General features: G+C 43.8%; 1 protein-coding gene across 2 annotated transcripts in view; it reads left to right on the forward strand.

Moving 5' to 3' along the window:
- Positions 1–21587, forward strand: part of LOC112217637 (protein stum homolog) — a 38930-nt gene that overhangs the window by 982 nt on the left and 16361 nt on the right. For both annotated transcript variants that reach the window (XM_042300766.1, XM_042300768.1), the window contains exon 2: positions 18804–18983. In XM_042300766.1, the coding sequence (XP_042156700.1) occupies positions 18804–18983 (180 nt within the window). The remainder of the gene's footprint in view (positions 1–18803; positions 18984–21587) is intronic.

The following is a 21587-nucleotide window of genomic DNA, read 5'->3' on the forward strand; positions in this document are numbered from 1 at the left end:
AATATAACATGTTAATGCGTTCGACATTGCAGCCCACTTTGAAGGCAAGGTGAGACTGACTAATCCACAAATCAACTTGCATCATAAATAACTACTCAATATTATTTGTAGATCAGTCAGTCGGTCACGTTTTACCCATGATACATCACAATTTTGATGCACTCATACACTCTGAGTGCAAAAAAAAAGGACCCTGCAACAAATATTTTAGTAATTAAATTGTTATTTTGTGCACAAAAGTAATGACTAAAGTGTCTTATTTGGGCTAGAAAAATTTAACTTCTCTATTGTCTTTTTGGCAGTACATCAGATAAACTGCAGTAACGAAAGTGCCCTCTGAACACAAGGGAGAGCCTGTGACATAACTTCCGCTTTTGGATGAGAGCCTTGCTGTTTACAGTCCCTGGTGAAACGGATTAGCGTACGACTGGAAAACATTGAGCTTTCTGAGCAAGTATTTGAGGAAGCTCTAACTAAAACTTTCAATATTCACGGGATAACGTAAACTCACCCCATTCCTACAAATGTGCGCAACCGCAACATTCAAACGAGGCTACAAAGAAAACTAATGGGACTGTAGCGACTGTGTTGACTTCAAAATCAGGGGTGTGAACTAGGTATCTATTCAAGCGTTGATCGACATGGTAATAGCTCTATAGTATTGGAGAAAAGTTGAAAAAACGGACCCTCCGTTACATCTTGACGTGTCATGTCGTAACGTGCAGCACGCATAAAGCAACAATTTCTGCCTTACAATCTCTCTCCACCAGGTGTAGCACTTCTCTCGTCCTTTAAAAACAAGAAATGGACAGTGACGGGGGTAAGGGGGGATACCTAGTCATTTTTTGCATCATCATTGCATGCGATCATCATTTTCAAAGCCGCTGTTTACTTCTAAGATAACTTTAGCCCTGTCCTAAAAACCCAATTCAAATTCAACACAAACCTTCAAATAGGTATGTAATGACACATTATATAAACTCTTTATAGTGTTTTATTTACATTTTAGAGGCGATAAGGTGATAAGTTGGACAGATCGAGTAAAAAAACAACAATTTTCTCCTTCTCACTAACACGCATTAGTTTCGCTTCCCCACCCGACATTTTTAAAAAGACCCGACGGGGCTCATTGTCTTCTTGAATTAAGCAGAAACGGGCAGTGTTTAGGTATGGCATTTATTTTGTTGGAAAGGGGAGAAAGTGTGCTTTTACAATGGTATTGACATTACAGTTGATCTGGAAGTTTTACGTTTTTGGGGCGCTAAAATAAGGTCAATTGTACGGACCAAGGCGATGTACAAAAGTGAGTGAATTTACATTAGCTTCTTTGTAGGCACTTCCACATACCAATTTTGTTGCTGTCGACTTTGTTGGAGATTCTATTATCGCTAGATAACACTAGCTAATATCTGGGAAGCAGCTAGCTACGGCAGGTTTGCTAGCTTGCTCTCTGAAATTGTGTCCAATATTAACAAGACGACACTCCATCTTAACAACTCCTCCAAATTTACTGAACAGTGCAGAAGAGAACCTCCAAACAGTTTTTTTTCCTCTCGTCATGACCAGAATGTGGGGCATGTCCACTAGTTTCAGGCGTTTGTTTTTCGCCTGCTACGTTAGGTTAGCGTTCTGTGGAGAACTGTTCCCTTCTTTGCCAGTGTCAACTCTGGTAGCTGGCTTCCATGAAAGAGAGGCTAGAACTTTAAATAATAGCAAAATACACAATTAAGTGAATTAGTGATACAAATTGTTAGACACAGTACTTGACCAAAAGCATGTGGACACCTGCTCGTCGAACATCACATTCCAAAATCATGGGCATTAATGTGGAGTTGGTCCCTCCCTTTGATGCTATAACAGCCTCCAATCTTCTGGGAAGGCTTTCCACTAGACGTTGGAACATTGCTGCAGGGACTTGCTTCCATTCAGCCACAAGAGCTTTAGTGAGGTCGGTCAGTGATGTTGGGGGATTAGGCCTGGCTCGCAGTCAGCGTTCCAATTCATCCCAAAGTTGTTCGATGGAGTCGAGGTCAGGGCTCTGTGCAGGCTAGTCAAGTTCTTCCACACCGATCTCGACAAACCCTTTCTTTATGGACCTCGCTTTGTACATGGGGGCATTGTCATGCTGAAACAGGAAAGGGCCTTCCCCAAACTGTTACCACAAAGTTGGAAGCACAGAATTGTCTAGAATGTCATTATATGCTGTAGCGTTAAGATTTCCCTAAGGGGCCTAGCCCGAACCATGAAAAACAGCCCCAGACCATTATTCCTCCTCCACAAAACTTTACAGTTGGCACTATGCATTGATGCAGGTAGCGTTCTCCTGGAATCTGGATTCATCACTCCAGAGGGTTTCCACTGCTCCAGAGTCCAATGGCAGTGTGCTTTACACCACTCCAGCAGACGCTTGGCATTGCGCATGGGGATCTTGTGTGCGGATGCTCGGCCATGGAAACCCATTTCATGAAACTCTCGACGAACAGTTCTTGGGCTGACGTTGCTTACAGACGCAGTTTGGAACTCGGTAGTGAGTGTTGCAACCGAGGAGAGATTACTTTTACGCGCTTCAGCACTCGGTGGTCCGGTTCTGTGAGCTTGTGTGTCCTACCACTTCGCGGCTGACCCGTTGCTACTCCGAGACATTTCCACTTCTCAATAACAGCCCTTACAGTTGACTAGGGCAGCTCTAGCAGGGCAGAAACTTGACAAACTGACTTGTTGTGAAGGTGACATCCTATGACGGTGCCACTTTGAAAGTCACTGAGCTCTCAGTAGGCCATTCTACTGCCAATGTTTGTTTATGGAGACTGCATGACTGTGCTTGTTTTTATACACCTGTCAGAAACGGGTGTTTGCGAAATAGCCTGAATCCACTAATTTGAAGGGGTGTCCACATACATTTGTGTATATACAGTGTAAATCATTAATACACGTTCATGTGATGCATATCAGAATAGTGATACATAATATACATTAGAGAGACATTTCATCAGCAAACTATTACTCCCCTTCATCTCTTCACATCTATTAAGATGAATTCATTGAGCATCTCAGTCAGATGCTTCCTCCCTAAAGTCTCAGTAATTGCAACACTGCTGTTTAATATGGATTTTGCAATTTGGTTTTATATGCCCTTCTTCCCTCTCCTCCGTTATCTTCAACTCTTACTCATCTCCTAATTGTCAAGAGGCGATGCTGGGCTGGCAATAGGTCCCGTTGTTGCTCCAACGTGTACCTAACCATAAACATCAATGCCTTTCTTAAAATCAATACACAGAAGTATATATTTTTAAACATGCATATTTAGCTAAAAGAAAGGTTAGCAGGCAATATTAACCAGGTGAAATTGTGTCACGTCTCTTGTGTTCATTGCACGCAGTGTCAGGGAAAATGCAACGGTTTGGGCCGCCTGGCTCAATGCAAACTAATTTGCCAGAATTTTACGTAATTATGACATAACATTGAGGGTTGTCAATGTAACATGAAGACTGTGCAATGTAACATGAAGGCTGTGCAATGTAACATGAAGACTGTGCAATGTAACATGAAGGCTGTGCAATGTAACATGTAATACAGTTCCGTATTTCACTGAAAGAATAAACGTTTTGTTTTCGAAATGATAGTTTCCGGATTTGACCATATTAATGACCTAAGGCTCGTATTTCTGTGTGTTATTATGTTATAATTAAGTCTATGATTTGATAGAGCAGTCTGACTGAGCGATGGTAGGCACCAGCAGGCTCGTAAGCATTAATTCAAACAGCACTTTCGTGCATTTTGCCAGCAGCTCTTCACAATGCTTCAAGCATTGCGCTGTTTTTGACTTCAAGCCTATCAACTCCCGAGATTAGGCTGGTGTAACCGATGTGAAATGGCTAGCTAGTCAGCGGGGTGCGCGCTAATAGCATTTCAAACGTCACTCGCTCTGAGACTTGGGAGTAGTTGTTCCCCTTGCTCTGCATGGGTAACACTGCTTCGAGGGTGGCTGTTGTCAATGTGTTCCTGTTTCGAGCCCAGGTAGGGGCGAGGAGAGGGACGGAGGCTATACTGTTACACTGGCAATACTAAAGTGCCTATAAGAACATCCAATAGTCAAAGGTATATGAAATACAAATCGTATAGAGAGAAATAGTCCTATAATTCCTATAATAACTACAACCTAAAACTTCTTACCTGGGAATATTGAAGACTCATATTAAAAGGAACCACCAGCTTCTTCTCATGTTCTGAGCAAGGAACTTAAACGTTAGCTTTCTTACATGGCACATATTGCACTTTTACTTTCTTCTCCAACACTTTGCTTTTGCATTATTTAAACCAAATTGAACATGTTTCATTATTTATTTGAGGCTAAATTGATTTTATTGATGTATTATATTAAGTTAAAATAAGTGTTCATTCAGTATTGTTGTAATTGTCATTATTACAAATAAACAATTTTTAAAATCGTCCGATTAATCGGTATCGGCTTTTTTTTGGTCCTCCAATAATCGGTATCGGTATCGGCATTGAAAAATCATAATCGCTCGACCTCTAACCTGGACCACAGAGTTAGAGGATCTAATGGGAGTCAGTAATGGGATCTGTATAGTAGTGATTTCCATTTTCAGCATAACATTGATCTCCACACTATCCTGCCCTAAACCTAATGAATCCTGTGGAGCCCAGGCCCCACATATCCCTTTCATAGCAGGCACATCTGAAAGGAGAGGAGCCAGGAGCTGCTCGGCCCTCGTTAGAAAAGTGAACTAGGCCTACTCTGCTGTTCACTGCCAGTGCCATTCACTGACTGAGTCACTGTTATTATTTGATCATACAGTATTTCTATTCAGTATCTGTTTCAATAGAGCCAGACGGAGCTACACACAGTCTTTCTTAGATTCCTTTCAGATTCATGTATCCATGGTTATTGACCACAGTTATTGATTGCCCTTTTATGCGACACTATCCATGGCCCGAGTACTATGACTTGTCCTCTTTGGGCTGTCTTTGTGGGGACTAGGCCTAGGGAGTCTATAGTACTGAGTGTGTAACACTATAAATGTGTCTCTCCATGTGGCATATCCGTGGCATCCCAGTAATGTCATTGTGTTCCTGGCTGGCCCAGATGTAATTCTTTATATTTTTTGTGGTTTTTATTAGTATTTTAAAAAATAAAATGTTTATTCTTTCTAGTATTTTTGTATTATTTTTTAACCTAGTCAAGTCAGTTAAGAACACATTTTTATTTACAATGACGGTCTACACCGGCCAAACCCGGGCTACGCTGGGCCAATTGTGCGCCGCCCTATGGGACTCCCAATCACAGCCGGTTGTGATTCAGCCTTGATTCGAACCAGGGTGTCTGTGGTGCAAGCACTGAGATGCAGTGCCTTAGACCGTTGTGCCACTCAGGAACCCGAGGGGTGGGGTGGGGTGGTCTGGTCCATCATCTGGCCATCCACACCAGTGAAAAAGAGCTTTCCTCCCTTCTCAGTCCGGACTGGCTATACTGAGTGTTGCGGGTGAGACTGCCAGTTGCCAACAGGCCTTCTCAGTTCCCATGTCACCCAGCAGCAGCTGAGGGTTCTGTGTGACTACCATGTCTCTTCAGGTTTTGTCCAATCACCAGTCTTATTCTTTATTTTTTGGTTTGACCTATACCCTGGCTAGTGTTGCTGTCTCATCAGCCTATTTACACTGAAACAGCATCACACTTCCTCAACCCTGCAAGGCCATCACGTCAACTGGGATTTCCACTAGTCCCACGACTGAGAGAAAATAAATGCATTCACAGGTGCTGGGCAAAGCTGTTTTTAAGTAGCAGCTTTTTGCTTTATTAGGAAGGAGGGATATTTCTTAGGGCCAGATTCTGACTGGTCAGGTTGGGCGTCTGTGAAGTCAGCACCTGAGATGAGGAACAGAGAGCGGATAGAAAGTAGTAATGTACAGTAGCTGAGTGCTAAATACAAAGAGACATCTCCTCCCCTCTACAGTCAGTGAGCCATATCTAACACACCCTCTCCTTGTGTTTACTGTAATTGCTAGTGGCATGTGCTGTGTGCCAAATTAAGTTAAATGAAATCTCGTTAATTGGCACTGGATTTGATACGGCTATAATTGAAAGAAATATATAAAAAAATCCTCTGCTGAACTGATGAAAGAAATTCATATCTGCTAGCTTGTTTGTCAGCACCTCTCACCAGCAGCTTTCTAGAGAGAGAAATTAGGCTACCTTTAGAGTGAGACCAGATAGTGTGACTGGGACTGTGGACAGAGGGATGGGGATTCATTGGTTGAGGGAAATAGCATTGGCTTTCGTCCCATGTGATCCTTATCTGTTTGGCGAGGCTTTTCCAAATTGAATTCCGTTTCAAGATCAATGACTAGTCATAGGAATACCCTTCAAAGATATGCCAATGGAAACATTAAAATTGGACTTTGGTATCAGTTTTTTTAACTGTTCAGACCTGTTTTCATTGTAGGCTACATGAAGCTCCCTAAATGTAAACACAGTATATATGAAAGAACAATTAGTTCTAATTATTGGTCTTGATGGAGAATGAAAGAAATCCTCTTATTTTTTGCTCAATCTTTCTTCACCTTTGTGTCTTCCCGTCTTTTACAATGAAGGTATTTTGGAGGATGTCCATTATAATCTGATCAACAAGTGAGACAGTTGGAGGTACTGTGTCACTCTCCATTAGTTTTCACACAATGGGTAGACCACTGTAACCTTGGACAAGATGTGTTTTTTCTTCTTCTGTGGATACATCATAGAATAGCATTCTGACAATGGCAAAGCATTACAATGCGATTCATAAAATTAAAAAGGCAGCATCAAAAACAACGTAGGAAAACCACAGTCAAACCACAGAAGCAACAGGCCATGTGTGGCTTCTCTCTGTCCCCTAACCTGTTACAGAGCAGTTGTTATTGGCTCCTTTAATCACAAGGCCTTCTAAATGGTTACAGGGCCCCCATTGTACCACTCCCATTGCTCTCCCTCCCCGTAGTACGCCGTTTCCATGACAGCAGGTAGAGCTACCAGAACAGAAGGCTGTTCCTACCATTAAAGGTCTTCTCTATGGATGGCTGTGCCTTTCTTTCTGGTGACACTCAGCAGGAGTAGGACGCATAGCAGGGGGAGATTATGGGCTGTTTTAGGGAAAGCTAATTGCATACACCTGAAACAACCACTCACATTTTTAAACCCAAGATGGTAGACCTGCATAGAATATGAACCATGACTTGAGTGAACACAGTAGGACATACACTGATTGTACAACACATTTCTTTGCTCTTTCCATAGCATAGACTGACCAGGTGAATCCAGGTAAAAGCTATGATCCCTTATTGATGTCACTTGTTAAATCCACTTCACAATCAGTTTAGATGAAGGGGGGGAGACTGTTTAATGAAGGATGTTTAAGCCTTGAGACAAGACATGGATTGTGTATGTGTTCCTTTCATAGGGTGAATGGGTAAGACAAAATATTTAAGTGCCTTTGAACAGGGTATGGTAGTAGGTGCAAGGCGCACCAGTTTGAATGTGTCAAGAACTACAGCGCTGCTGGGTTTTTCAGGCTCAAAAGTTTCCCGAATGGTCCACCGCTTATAGGACAACCAGCCAACTTGACACAACTGTTGGAAGCATTGGAGTTAACATGGGCCAGCAATCGTGTCGAATGCTTTCGACACCTTGCAGGTCATGCCTCGACAGATAGAGGCTGTTCTCAGGGCAAAAGGGGGTGCAACTCAATATGAGAAATGTGTTCCTATGGTTTTGTACACTCATTGGATATCTTACAGTACAGTACTGGCCATCTAACACACTGTAAACAAGCTTTATTAGGACTGAGAGAGAAGAGAGATGAAAGAGAGAGAGAGAGAGCGATGCCATGGAGATGCTTGGTTTGGCATTGGTCCGGCGACACAGCTGGCTTACAGGTCCTCACCCCAACAGAAGCACAGAGAATTGATGTTTCACCCTTTAGATGAGTAAGATAACATCAGACACACGTCTTCCATCTCTACCATCCATCCTTCTTTAGTACTGTACAGAAACCCGGTGGCCATCAGAAATGTAAATACATTGGGCCAGAACAAATTGCCGTACGTGGTGAGTGGTTACAGTGACGTGTCAGAGTGCTGGATGATTAATGACAAACCCCCTCTAAGCAATAAACGTGAGCCTTCCTTCCCAGAAGCAACTTAATCAGCTCCATCCAGACACATGCACATTTCCATTACTGAAAACAGAGGAAAATGAGGTCTGGGTAGACATCGCAAAATGATTCATAAGAGCAGAGATCCATCATAGGATGCACAAGCGTCAGGCTGCATGAGGACATCTTGATATCCTCCCCCAGTCTCTAATTGTGTTGACTGAACTTCCAGAATGGCTTTGTGTCTTGGTTTGGAAAAGAGAATAACGTGGGTTTATTTAGAAGTAGACAATAGGCTACCCCTGCTGTTTCAGTGTCATGTGTATTTGTGATCTTGGTTGAGTGTTGACAAATTAATATCAATAAGAACTATTATTCAATGGGAATGTTTTAAAATCAAACCTCAGAGACGGTTCAAGTCTCTCCCTAACACGGAACCCATCGAGCGCACATGTCTTTTTTTCCCCCACACCAAAGGTGACCACGACACAAAATATCAAAACAAACTCTGAACCAATTATATTCATTTGAGGACAGGTCGAAAAGCATTAAACATTCATGGCAATTTCGCTAGTTAGCTTGCACTTGCTTGCTAATTTGTCCTATTTAGCTAGCTTGTTGTTGCTAGCTAATTTGTCCTGGGATATAAACATTGAGTTGTTATTTTACCTGAAATGCACAAGGTCCTCTCTCCGCCAATTAATCCACACACAAACCGGTCAACCGAATCATTTCTAGTCATCTCTCTTCCTTCCACGCTTTTTCTTCTCTTGACTTTATATTGCGATTGGCAACTTTCATAAATTAGGTGCATTACTGCCACTGACCTCGTTCGTCTTTCAGTCACCCACGTGGGTATAACCAATGAGGAGATGGCATGTGGGTACCTGCTTCTATAAACCAATTAGGAGATGGGAGAGGCAGGACTTGCAGCGCGATCTGCATCAGAAATAGAACTGATTTCTATTTTAGCCCTTGGCAACGCAGACTCTCATTGGCAAACGCAAGCAGTGTGGGTGCAATAATTGAATAACATAGATTACTACATTTATTTTGCAACGCTCGCGACGCTAGCGGTGTGGTCAGCCTGTTAGAGTTTACTTCATTGTAAACAAGCAGCTCCATGCCCTTGATAAAGTGCGGTCTAATACCAATGGGAGAAAGGTGTTTCTTGCCAGGTTTTCGCACTTGTGGATGCAGAAATATTCTACAACCCACCACAATTGCAACAGATGAATAGAGTTGATGTGATATTTGGATACTGTTTTTTCAAACACAGTCAATCAATCTAATATAGTTTAATTCAAACTGAATCCCTAAACTGTTCGTAAAAAAGGTACTATGTAGAACTTAAAAGGGTTCTTTGGCTGCCCGAATAGGGGAACCCTTTGAAGAACCATTTTTTGGTTCCAAGTAGAACCCTTTTAGTTCCAGGTAGAACTCTTTTGGGTTCCATGTAAAACCATTTCCACAGAGGGTTCACCATGGAACCTAAAAGGGTTCTTTCTCCTTTGGGGCATCTGATGAACCCTTTTTTCTAAGGGTGTATCTGTTCTAGATTCTGGCTATTCAAACTAATCAAATTAGATTAGTCATACATTGTAGCACCTGCAGCCTGTTACTGTATGGCGCTGCTGTCACATGCCCAGAGTGCATGCTGCACTTGTCCTTGAGCTTGTGTCATTTTATAAAAATCATAAATTGAGGTCACTTAAGCACACATTTTCAATTTCCGGTCTGCATGCTGGAAAGACTTTGACAATAGTGCCATCATGGCAGGCTACACATCTCCCATGTGCCCAACCTCAAGGCTAATCCCATGTCTGCCAGACACACACGCACGCACACACACACACACACACACACACACACACACACACACACACACACACACACATATACACACACACACATATACACACACACACACACACACATATACACACACACACATATACACACATACACACACACACATATACACACGCACACACACACACACACACACACACACACACACACACACACATATACACACACACACATATACACACATACACACACACACATACACACACACACATATACACACGCACACACACACACACACACACACACACACACACACACACACACACACACACACACACACACACACACACACACACACACACACACACATATACACACACACACATATACACACGCACACACACACACATACACACACACACATATGCACACACACACGCGCACACACACACACACACACACACAGAGAGAGAGACTGTTGTCTAGCTGTCATACACAGTTTGTTAGCGTCTAGGGATCAGAAACACAGGTAGGCACAGACAGTACTGAATGTGGGGTTTTGCTTTGATGGAAGTTAACCGTCCACTAGTTATACGCTATCCCAATATGTTTGGAGGCGATATAATCCAAACAAATTGACATGTGGCCCTCTCCAGCCAGCTAGAGCACGGATGTTGTAGTATACCGCCATAATGAGAGAGCAGATCTGTTGAGAGAGCAGATGTTGAGCCCAGGTAGGCAGGCAGGCCCAGTGAAAGTGGGGGTGGTTGCATGGGTGAATGATTGATTGGCTGTGTCAGCTAGTGCTAGAGCAGGGATGGGCAACTGGTGGCCACGGACCCCATTTTCTAGGCCCGCAGATGTTGAGAGTTAGAATAGTACACTACACAAGTTGCAATTTGAAATTTGGTTGTGCATCAGCAATTTTTCTCTTGTTGTCAGTCACTGACAGTGACTCAATTAGCCCATGTCAGCTAATTTTTTAGATTGGTAAGTTAGTCTTGCCAGCTATCTAAACTTGTAGTAACCATTGTCAAATTACCGTCGAGGAGGGGGGGGGCATTGATTTTGTTCGTCACACTCACTCAGATATCGTATTCAAAACTGCAAACATTTCTCTCCACTATATGGCAAATTGAGTAGAAAAGCCACCCCATGGCAAAATGAGTAGAATTGCATGAAATTTGTTATAAAATTTCAAAAATCTTCCCTCTGCCCCATGCCAAAATGTGTAGAATTGCTGCAAACTTGCTTTGACACTGAAACATTTTCTCTACATTCCATGGCATAATGTGTAGAATTGCAGGAAATTAACTCCAAAATGTCATTTTCTTCTCTCCATTGTCGAGACGGGGTTGTCGCATTTTTTTGTTGATGCTCAGAACAAAATTTCACTTGGGTCCCCAAAAAAGGCTAGGGCCGAGTGAGTGAGTGAGTGAGTGAGTGAGTGAGTGAGTGAGTGAGTGAGTGAGTGAGTGAGTGAGTGAGTCAGTCAGTGGGGATGGGATTGGAGAAGGGATGGGAAGGGGGGCGGTTGTTGTGAGGCAGGGGGAGTATGTTTTTAGCCAAGGTTAAATTTAGCAGAGGTCATTTTCTATTTCAATCTCAGCATATCCAGTTTTCTGTTTCTGTGTGGGTTAGTAAATACCAGCCTGTGAACTCTTTAGGGCCTTTGGCTAGAATCGAGTTTCTTAATTTATTTGGTGCCACCCGAGCATTAATAGATTTACTTTACAAAGACAGGGTATCTAAATGTTGTGTGGAAATGACCTTTTTGAATCATTCTGGAACTACACCATGAACAATGTTCAATCATAAATGTGAAAACAATGCTTTGAATAGCACAGACGAGTAGATTGAAATCGTGAAGGACAAGCTTTTTAGATTATCCAACAAATTAGCACCTGGACTGAAGTGTGGAACAACATGAGACACTCATTGGTGCTCAGTACTGTTGACATTGTTTGAGTGTTTAAAAAGGTCTCTCTCTCACCTCTCTCTCTCTCTCTCTCTCTCTCTCTCTCACCTCTCTCGCTCTCTCTCTCTGCTTCTTCAGCTCAGATGAGTTCCCCTCTAATTCTGTCACAAGTGGTCCCTTCCAAGGCCACTCGCAGTGAGAGTTTTCTATTTCTCTCTTGTCGTCAAAAAACAAGGACTAAACAGGATAATTAACCTCCCACTTTTTCAGTGGGCACTAAGTGTGAACGCTTAAGAAAATTACATTCATCAGCGGCTTAATGCATGAGGATGATGACACTCACCATCCCCCTGTCTCACTCCACACACAGACTCTGTGCAGGGGTGGGCGGGGGAGGGATGGGGTGGGGTGGGGGGTTGAGTGAGAAGGGGCTTTGGTGAGAGAGGGAGACAGGAACAGAGACAGAAACAGAGGAGAGTATTAGACCTCAGGATAAGACCCAAATGCAGACAGTTCGAAGTAACAAAAGTTTACAAAAACAGGGGGCAGGCAAACAACAGGTCAAGGGCAGGCAGAGGGGTCTTGTTCTGAGTAGAGATCTACTGATTATGATTTTTCAACGCCGATACCGATTATTGGAGGACCAAAAAGGCCGGTGCCGATTAATCGGTCGATTTTTTGGGGTGGTATATATTTTTCAAGTAATGACAATTACAACAATACTGAATGAACACTTATTTTAACTTAATATAATACATCAATCAAATCAATTTAGCCTCAAGTAAATAATGAAACATGTTCAATTTGGTTTAAATAATGCAAAAACAAAGTGTTGGAGATGAAAGTACAAGTGCAATATGTGCTACGTAAGAAAGCTAACGTTTCAGTTCCTTGCTCAGAACATGAGAACATATGAAAGCTGGTGGTTCCTTTTAGTCTTCAATATTCCCAGGTAAAAAGTTTTAGGTTGTAGTTATTATAGGAATTATAGGACTATTTCCCTCTATACGATTTGTATTTCATATAACTTTGACTATTGGATGTTCTTATAGGCACTTTAGTATTGCCAGTGTAACAGTATAGCTTCCGTCCCTCTCCTCGCTCCTCCCTGGGCTCGAACCAGCAACACATCGACAACAGCCACCATCGAAGCAGCGTTACCCATGCAGAGCAAAGGGAACAACTACTACAAGGCTCAGAGCGAGTGACGTCTGAAACGCTATTAGCACGCGCTAACTAGCTAGCCATTTCACTTCGGTTACACCAACCTCATCTTGGGAGTTGATAGGCTTGAAGTCATAAACAGCACAATGCTTGACGCACAACGAAGAGCTACTGGCAAAACGCATGAAAATGCTGTTTGAATGAATGTTTACGCGCCTGCTTCTGCCTACCACCACTCAGTCAGATACTTAGATACTTGTATGCTTGTATGCTCAGTCAGATTATATGCAACGTAGGACACGCTAGATAATATCTAGTAATATCATCAACCATGTGTAGTTAACTAGTGATTATGATTGAATGTTTTTATAAGATAAGGTTAATGCTAGCTAGCAACTTACCCTGGCTTACCGCATTCGCGTAACAGGCAGTCTTCTTGTGGAGTGCAACGAGAGAGAGGCAGGTCGTTATTGCGTTGGACTAGTTAACTGTAAGGTTGCAAGATTGGATCCCCCGAGTTGACACGGTGAAAATCTGTCGTTCTGCCCCTGAACGAGGCAGTTAACCCACCGTTCCTAGGCCGTCATTGAAAATAAGAATGTGTTCTTAACTGACTTGCCTAGTTAAATAAAGCTATTTAAAAAAAGAAAAAAAGAAATCGGCAAATCGGCGCCCAAAAATACCGATTTCCGATTGTCATGAAAACTTGAAATCGGCCCTAATTAATCGGCCAGTCCGATTAATCGGTCGACCTCTAGTTCTGAGCACAGACCGTGGAGGCGAAAGCGGAGACATCCGGAACTATGATGGGCCACCAAAAGTGTTGTCGCATAAAGACCAGGGTCCGACAGGCCCCCCGGGGTCCGGTTGGGAACGCTGAGCCTCATGGACCTGTTTCTCTGTACCCATGACGAGGGTAGCCACCAGGCACGAGGTAGGAAGAATGTCCAAGGGTGTAGAAGCAGGACAATTGCGGCGTCAAAGCACGTCCAGCTTAACATTCTTAGACCCCAGGCAGTAGGAGATGGTGAAGTTGAACCGGGTGAACAACAGGGCCCATCGAGCTTGCCTGAAACGTGCAGCTGCGCTCTGGACGTGGGTTAGGGCCAATCCACCACAGCGCTCACCTTTCCCAGATCCATCTGCACATTCCCAGCAGCGATGATGTATTCAAGGAAGGACATGATAGAGCAATGGAAGACGCAAATTTCGGCTTTGGTAAACAGCTGGTTCTCCAGGAGACGCTGGAGGACTTGTCGGACATGGAGAACGGGTTCTTAAACTGAGCGGCAAAAGATGAGGATATCGTTGCAGTAGATGAACACAAACCGGTTCAACATGTCCCTGAGAACGTCATTAACTAGGGCGTGGAACAGAGCAGGAGCATTGGTCAAACCGAATGGCATCACCAGGTATTCATAGTGTCCGCTAGCAGTTTTAAAGGCTGTCTTCCACTCATCACTGTACCAGGTGGAAGGTCTTCTGCAGGTCTTACTTAGAGAAGATAGTGGTCCCCTGGAGCGGCTCGAAAGCCGATGCGATGAGTGGTAGCGGGTAACGTTTTTTTAAACCGTGATGTCATTGAGGCCCAGGTAGTCGATGCACGGGCGCCGAGGGGGAGGCAGAAGGATGGATACCCCCTGCAGCCAGGAAGTCCTCGATGCACGTCTCCATAGCCTTGGTCTCCGGACCCGACAGTAAATACAGCCGTAGTGTAGTGCACGGGAGAAGGTCGATCCTGCAGTCATAGGGTTGATGCGGAAGAAGCGAAGTGGCCCGGGCCTTGCTGAAAACCTCCCAGAGATCCTGGTACTACCACGGGAACAGTTGAGAGGTCAGAGGCTTCTTCCGAGCCCACAGGAAGATGTTCCCGAGGCACGCTGCACCGACTTCAGGTGATGGGCATGGCAGAACGGGCTCCAGCCCCCAATAGTACCCACAGTCCAGTTGATAAGGGGATTGTGGCGCTAGAGCCAAGAACACCCCAATACCATGGGAACCTGAGGAGACTTGATGAGCATAAACTGTATAGACTCACTGTGGTTCCGGGACACACGCAGGTGGATAGGAGTAGTATTGTGGGTAACCTTGCCTATGGAGTGCCCATCCAGTGCTCTAATGGGGACTGGAGAGGGGCTGGGGTGGGGATGCCCAGCTCAGACACCAGGGTGGCGTCCATGGAACTCTCGTTGGCCCCAGAGTCAATGAGAACCCAGAGAGATTTAGACTGAGTCACCCAACAGCAGGTTGGCATGGAGAGGGGTGTGGAGAAGTGGAGAAGAAAAACTCACAGTGTGGCATACCAGAGTACTCATAAACTACTGATCAGCCTGGTCTATTTAAAGGACCGGTAGACACAAAATGACCAGCAGTTCCGCAATACAGACAGCCCTGGGTGTTAAGTCAGCATAAGCATTCGGCTGGAAACAGCCTAGCTCTGCCAAGTTGCCCGGAAAAAGGCGAGTCGGCAGACCTCAGAGACTCTCGGGGGACCTCGGGTAAACTCGGATCCTCGGAGACGTAGACGCCGGGGACTTCCGGAGTTCCTCGGAGGCAAGGTGGGATCCTTTGGCGAGCGATTGGGACTGGAATCAGACCTCCTCTCCCTCCTGTTCCCGTAGCCACCCATCGATCGATGGTCAAGGCGATGAGCCAATTGAGATCCGTAGGCAGCTCCCGGGCTGCATGCTCGTCCTTATCCTCCTCTGATAATACATTAAGGAATATGACGAACAGGAACTCTGTGTTCCAGGCACTCTCGGCAGCCAAAGCGCAGACATTAACCGCATAGTCTGCCACACTGCGGGAGTCTTGGCAAAGCTGAAGTAACTTCCAGGCAGCCTCTCTCCCAGACAACGGGGAATCAAAAACCTTTTTCACCACAGCCACAAACTCCTCCAGGATAACTCACGGCAGATTGTTTTTCCCACACCGCAGTAGCCCAGGCAAGAGCCCTCCCAGACATTAGTGTTATGAGATACTCTATCTTCGAGCACTCTAGGGGAAGGATAAGGGCTGCAGCTCGAAAATGAGGGATCACTGGGAGAGAAACACCCGACAGGTTCCTGACCCTCCAGCGAAGTGTTCCGGAGGACTTAAGCAGGGTTCTTGGGAAGCCGGGGTGGCCTGGAGAGACGCACTGCTGACAGCGGTGTTACTGGGGGGGCTGGGAGGGTACTGTCGTGGCCGGCGGCCTCATAGATAATCCACAGAAGCACTGTATTCAAGGCACAGTCATGGCATTCTACCAATGTCTGGAATCAGTCCATAAGACCTCTGAGTATCTCCTCATGTCTCTTAATGGTGGCTCCGTGGGAGGAGATGGCGTTGCGGAGCTGGTCTGAGTCTGCAGGGTCAGTCATCACCAGTTCGTACTATCAGACCTCAGGATAAGACCCAGATGCAGACAGTTACAAAAGTTTATTACAAAAACAGGGAGCAAATGACAGGTCAAGGGCAGGCAGACTCAGACCAGTAATCCAGAGCAGAGTCCGAAAGGTACAGAATGGCAGGAAGGCTCAGGGTCAGGGCAGGCAGAATAGTCAAATCTGGGAAAACTAGAAAACAGGGACTAGAGAGAAAAACACTGGTAGGCTTGACAAGACACACTGGCAACAGACAAACACAGGATAATGGGCAACACCTGGAGGGGGTGGAGACAAGTGAAACAGTGTGACAAAGATTATTGATTGAAATTCCACCAACAGTGGTTGGACTTTTATTTGTGTTTCTTGTCTTTACCTATTTTATTTAACTAGGAAAGTCAGTTAAGAAAAAATTATAATTTCCAACAATGGCCTAGGAACAGCGGGTTAACTGCCTTGTTCAGGGACAGAATAACTGATTTGTACTTTGTCAGCTCAGGGATTTGATCTAGCAACCTTTCAGTTACTAGTCCAACACTCTAACCACTAGGCTACCTGCCACCCCAAATGTTTTGTTCTAATGACAGCTTTAACGATGTATGTTATTATAAGTGTCATTGCAGAAAGCTCTTACTATCTGTGACCACATGCTGTAGGGCAATTCCATGGTAACAGTGATGCTGACACTGAGATTTCTCACTTTAAAATGTATTCCAAACAAAACACCAATGATTGCAAATTTTAACAAACCATATAACTCTATGCACAAGGACTACTTTTAAAAATGTCCACTGAAAGTTTGACAAAAGCATATTTACTTAAGCAGTGCAGATGCAAAGTTTTATGTGAAAATTGTTAAAAGTAGTCCTCGTGCATTGAATTGTATGGTATGTGGAATTGGCCTGTACTAATTAAATCTAATCAAAACAAATCAAATTGTATCTGTCACATGCTCCGAATACAACAGGAGTAGACCTTACTGAGATTAACCAACAATGCAGTTTTAAGGAAATGGAGTTAAGAAAATATTTACAAAATTAACTAAAGTAAAAAATGACACAATAAAATAAAAATAACGAGGCTGTATAGAGGGGTACCGGTACCATGTCAATGTGCGGGGGTACAGGTTAGTTGAGGTAATTTGTACATGTAGGTAGGGGTAAAGTGACTATGCATAGATAAACAGCAAGTAGCAGCAGTGTAAAAACAAAAGGGATAAAAAGGGTTGTTTTGAGGCTAGGTGCAGTTTCTGGTCGTGGGGGGTACATTATAGAGTATATAAAACACAGGAAAATCTTGTTTTTGGCTGCACTGGGCCTGTCAGAGGATTTGTTGTTCATATTTATAATTACTGAGAGGAGACAATTTTGCATCATCTCTCACCATGGCATAATTTGATTATCTCTAGATCAGTATGGTATGGACGAATTTCCAGTAGGATATAACCTTGATTTGAAAAGGACAGCAATTAAGCAGCTTGTCAAGTCAGTCTGAAATCAACTGATCTGTCATGTTCATTCTCACATACATAACCCTCTAAATTATTTGGATTAAATCCTTATATCAATCAATTAAAGAGCATTTCACAAGTCTGTTAAGTATAGTTCTCCTAAATTAGATGTTGTGTGAAATTGAACCTACCATTCTGATGCAATTATGAAATGGTCTCATCTGAACAAGCCAAATTTGGCACAGGAACAGTGAACACAAGGACTGCTAGTCCCCTGCTGCTGTCTGTTGATTGTTGAGCTCTTTCCCTGTAAATCATGTTTATCTGCCTACAGAGGAAATGTGGAGGCTATTCTTAGCCTGATTGGCCCGTTTTAAAGGGAAAGGGAGGCAGATCGCTGGCAGTGTACTTACTCTCTGTCTCGTTGGAATCTCCAGTATGATTAATTGTATGTCTCATTTGATAAGACAGATTCAAATTAATCATAGTGGGAAAATGGGAGAATATTTATTTGTTCACTTCCTTTGGATGTTTTTTTTTTTTTGCGAAAGTAACATTGATTTAGAGGCCTGGCATTTAACCATTGAGAATAGTTCAGATTCTGGAAACACTTCAAATAAATTACCCTGTATGAGGTTTGATTCAGATCACCATTGGCACAAACATGCTCACTATACTGCTGCCATTGACCTCGACAGAGTAAACCAACTTTTTCCTAATTGACTGGACAATGTTTTGGGCCATAAGTCAGTTTACATAGTGTTGCACTGCTGCATGTGAATTAATATTGTATTTGAAACTTCCTTTGACCTGTTCCCTCTCTCTTTGATCATCAGAGTCCTAATATTGTGTGTGTGTGTGTGTGTGTGTGTGTGTGTGTGTGTGTGTGTGTGTGTGTGTGTGTGTGTGTGTCCGTGCGCCTTTACACCTGCGTCTTCTCTCTGCAGGTACATTCGTGTCGGCCTTCACGGTGCTGTGCGGAGCGCGGACAGACCTGCCCGACCGCCACATGTGCTGTGTGTTCTGGCTGAACATCGCAGCAGCCTTCATCCAGATCCTCACGGCCATCGTCATGGTGGGCTGGATCATGAGTATATTCTGGGGCATGGACATGGTCATCCTGGCAAGTATGTGTCACTGTGTGTCATGCCTTTAGACGTGATTGATTTCACTTTTGAAAGTCTATGTGTATAAAGCTTATTGTTGTTGATCACAGATCTATACAGGACATTTTCGAGCAGACCATCATAAGACGGGTCAGAAAAGGTCCAGAAAGGTCATATCGTACCCCACACATGTACTGAACACAGATTGTCAGCTGATGCCATTGGGGTGGTGTTATAGGTTGCCTAGATGCAGGCTGAACATATACAAACATTCCTTTGTCCCCCCCTGTCAATAAAATGTCTAAACAGTAAAAGAGACACCGAGGTAGGACTGGAGCCTGACCAGTAGGCCTTAAATCACCAATAAAATGTTCGGACACACCTACTCATTCAAGGGTTTTTCTTTATTTTTACTATGTTTGACATTGCAGAATAATAGTGAAGACATCAAAACTATGAACTAACACATGCCGAATCATGTAGTAACCAAACAAGTGTTAAACAAATCAAAATATATTTTATGTTTGAGATTCTTCAAAGTAGCCACCCTTTGCTTTGATGACAGCTTTACACATCTTTGCATTCTCTCAACCAGCATCATGAGGAATGCTTTTCTAACAGTCTTGAAGGAGTTCCCACATATGCTGAGCACTTGTTGGCTGCTTTTCCTTCACTCTGCAGTCCAAACTCTCATTCCTTCACTCTCATTCCAAACCATCTCAATTGGGTTGAGGTCGGGTGATTGTGGAGGCCAGGTCTTCTGATGCAGCTCTCCATTACTCTCCTTCTTTCTGATGCAGCACTCCATTACTCTCCTTCTTGGTCAAATAGCCCTTACACAGCCTGGAGGTGTGTTGGGTCATTGTCCTGTTGAAAACAAATTATAGTCCCACTAAACACAAATCAGATAAGATGGCATATTGCTGCAGAATGCTGTGGTAGCCATGCTGGTTAAGTGTGCCTTGAAATCTAAATAAATCACAGACAGTGTCACCAGCAAAGTACCCCCACACCATCACACCTCCTCCATGCTTCACAGTGGGAACCACACATGCGGAGATCATTCGTTCACCTACTCTGCGTCTCACAAAGACACCGCGGTTGGAACCAAAAATCTTAAATTTGGACTCATCAGACCAAAGGACAGATTTCCACTGGTCTAATGTCCATTGCTCGTGTGACTTGGCCCAAGCAAGTCTCTTCTTCCTTTAGTAGTGGTTTCTTTGCAGCAATTCGACCATAAAGGCCTGATTCAAGTAGTCTCCTCTGAACAGTTGATGTTGAGATGTGTCTGTTACTTGAACTCTGTGAAGCATTTATTTGGGCTGCAATCTGAGCTGCAGATAACCTGTAATGAACTTGTCCTCTGCAGCAGAGGTACAGTGGTTCTTCCTTGAAAAGTTTTGAGCTTATGCCGTGACCGTTAATGGTAGATGGTGGCATTCTGTCATTGCACCACACCATCACAAGGTGGAGTTAGAACGCTGATCTATCGGTAGTCTAAACTGTGGCAATTAATGGAGGCGTTTTCAGTCTGAGAGTCTCTCCTCTGGCACTAGAGTCCTGCATCAGGCAACAACCACAAAAACTGTTGGTGGTCCTGGAGTTAAGAGAGAACTTGGGTAAATACCAAAAAAATTAAAAATAATCATCTTTATTTAACCAGGTAGGCCAGTTGAGAACAAGTTCTCATTTACAACTGTGACCTGGCCAAGATAAATTACACATAAACAAACATACAGTCAAACACACAAAAGAAAAGAGTAGGGAGGTAGGCAATAAATAGGCCCTAGAGGCAAAAATTAATTTACAATTTAGCATTAAAACTGGAGTGATAGATATGCAGATGATGATGTGCAAGTAGAGATACTGGGGTGCAAAATAGCAAGAGGGTAAGTAATAATATGGGGATGAGGTAGTCGGGTGTACTATTTACAGGTACAGTGATCGGTAAGCTGCTCAGACAGCTGATGCTTAGAGAGGGAGGTATAAGACTCCAGCTTCAGAGATTTTTGCAATTCGTTAATTTCATTGGAAGCAGAGAACTGGAAGGCAAGGCGGCCAAAGGAAGTGTTGGCTTTGGGGATGACCAGTGCAATATACCTGCTGGAGCGCGTGCTACGGGTGGGTGTTGCTATGGTGACTAGTGAGCTGAGATAAGGCGGGGCTTTACATAGCAATAGTATAGATGATCTGGAGCCAGTGGGTTTGGCAACGGATATGTAGTGAGGGCCAGCCAACGAGAGCATACAGGTCGCAGTGGTGGGTGGTATATGGGGCTTTGGTGATAAAACGGATGGCACTGTGATAGACTACATCCAATTTGCTGAGTAGAGTGTTGGGGCTATTTTGTAAAGGGTGCGGGCAGCAATCGGTTGAAGAGCATGCACTTAGTTTTACTAGCATTTAAGAGCAGTTGGAGGCCACAGAAGGAGTGTTGTATGGCGTTGAAGCTCTTTTGTAGGTTTGTTAGCACAGTGTCTAAAGAAGGGCCAGATGTATACAGAATGGTGTTGTCTGCGTAGAGGTGGATCAGAGAATCACCAGCAGCAAGAGCAACATCATTAATATTTACAGAGAAAATAGTCAGCCCGAGAATTTAACCTTGTGGCACCCTCATAGAGG

The sequence above is a fragment of the Oncorhynchus tshawytscha genome, linkage group LG18, assembly GCF_018296145.1.
Source record: "Oncorhynchus tshawytscha isolate Ot180627B linkage group LG18, Otsh_v2.0, whole genome shotgun sequence".
Taxonomy (NCBI): domain Eukaryota; kingdom Metazoa; phylum Chordata; class Actinopteri; order Salmoniformes; family Salmonidae; genus Oncorhynchus; species Oncorhynchus tshawytscha.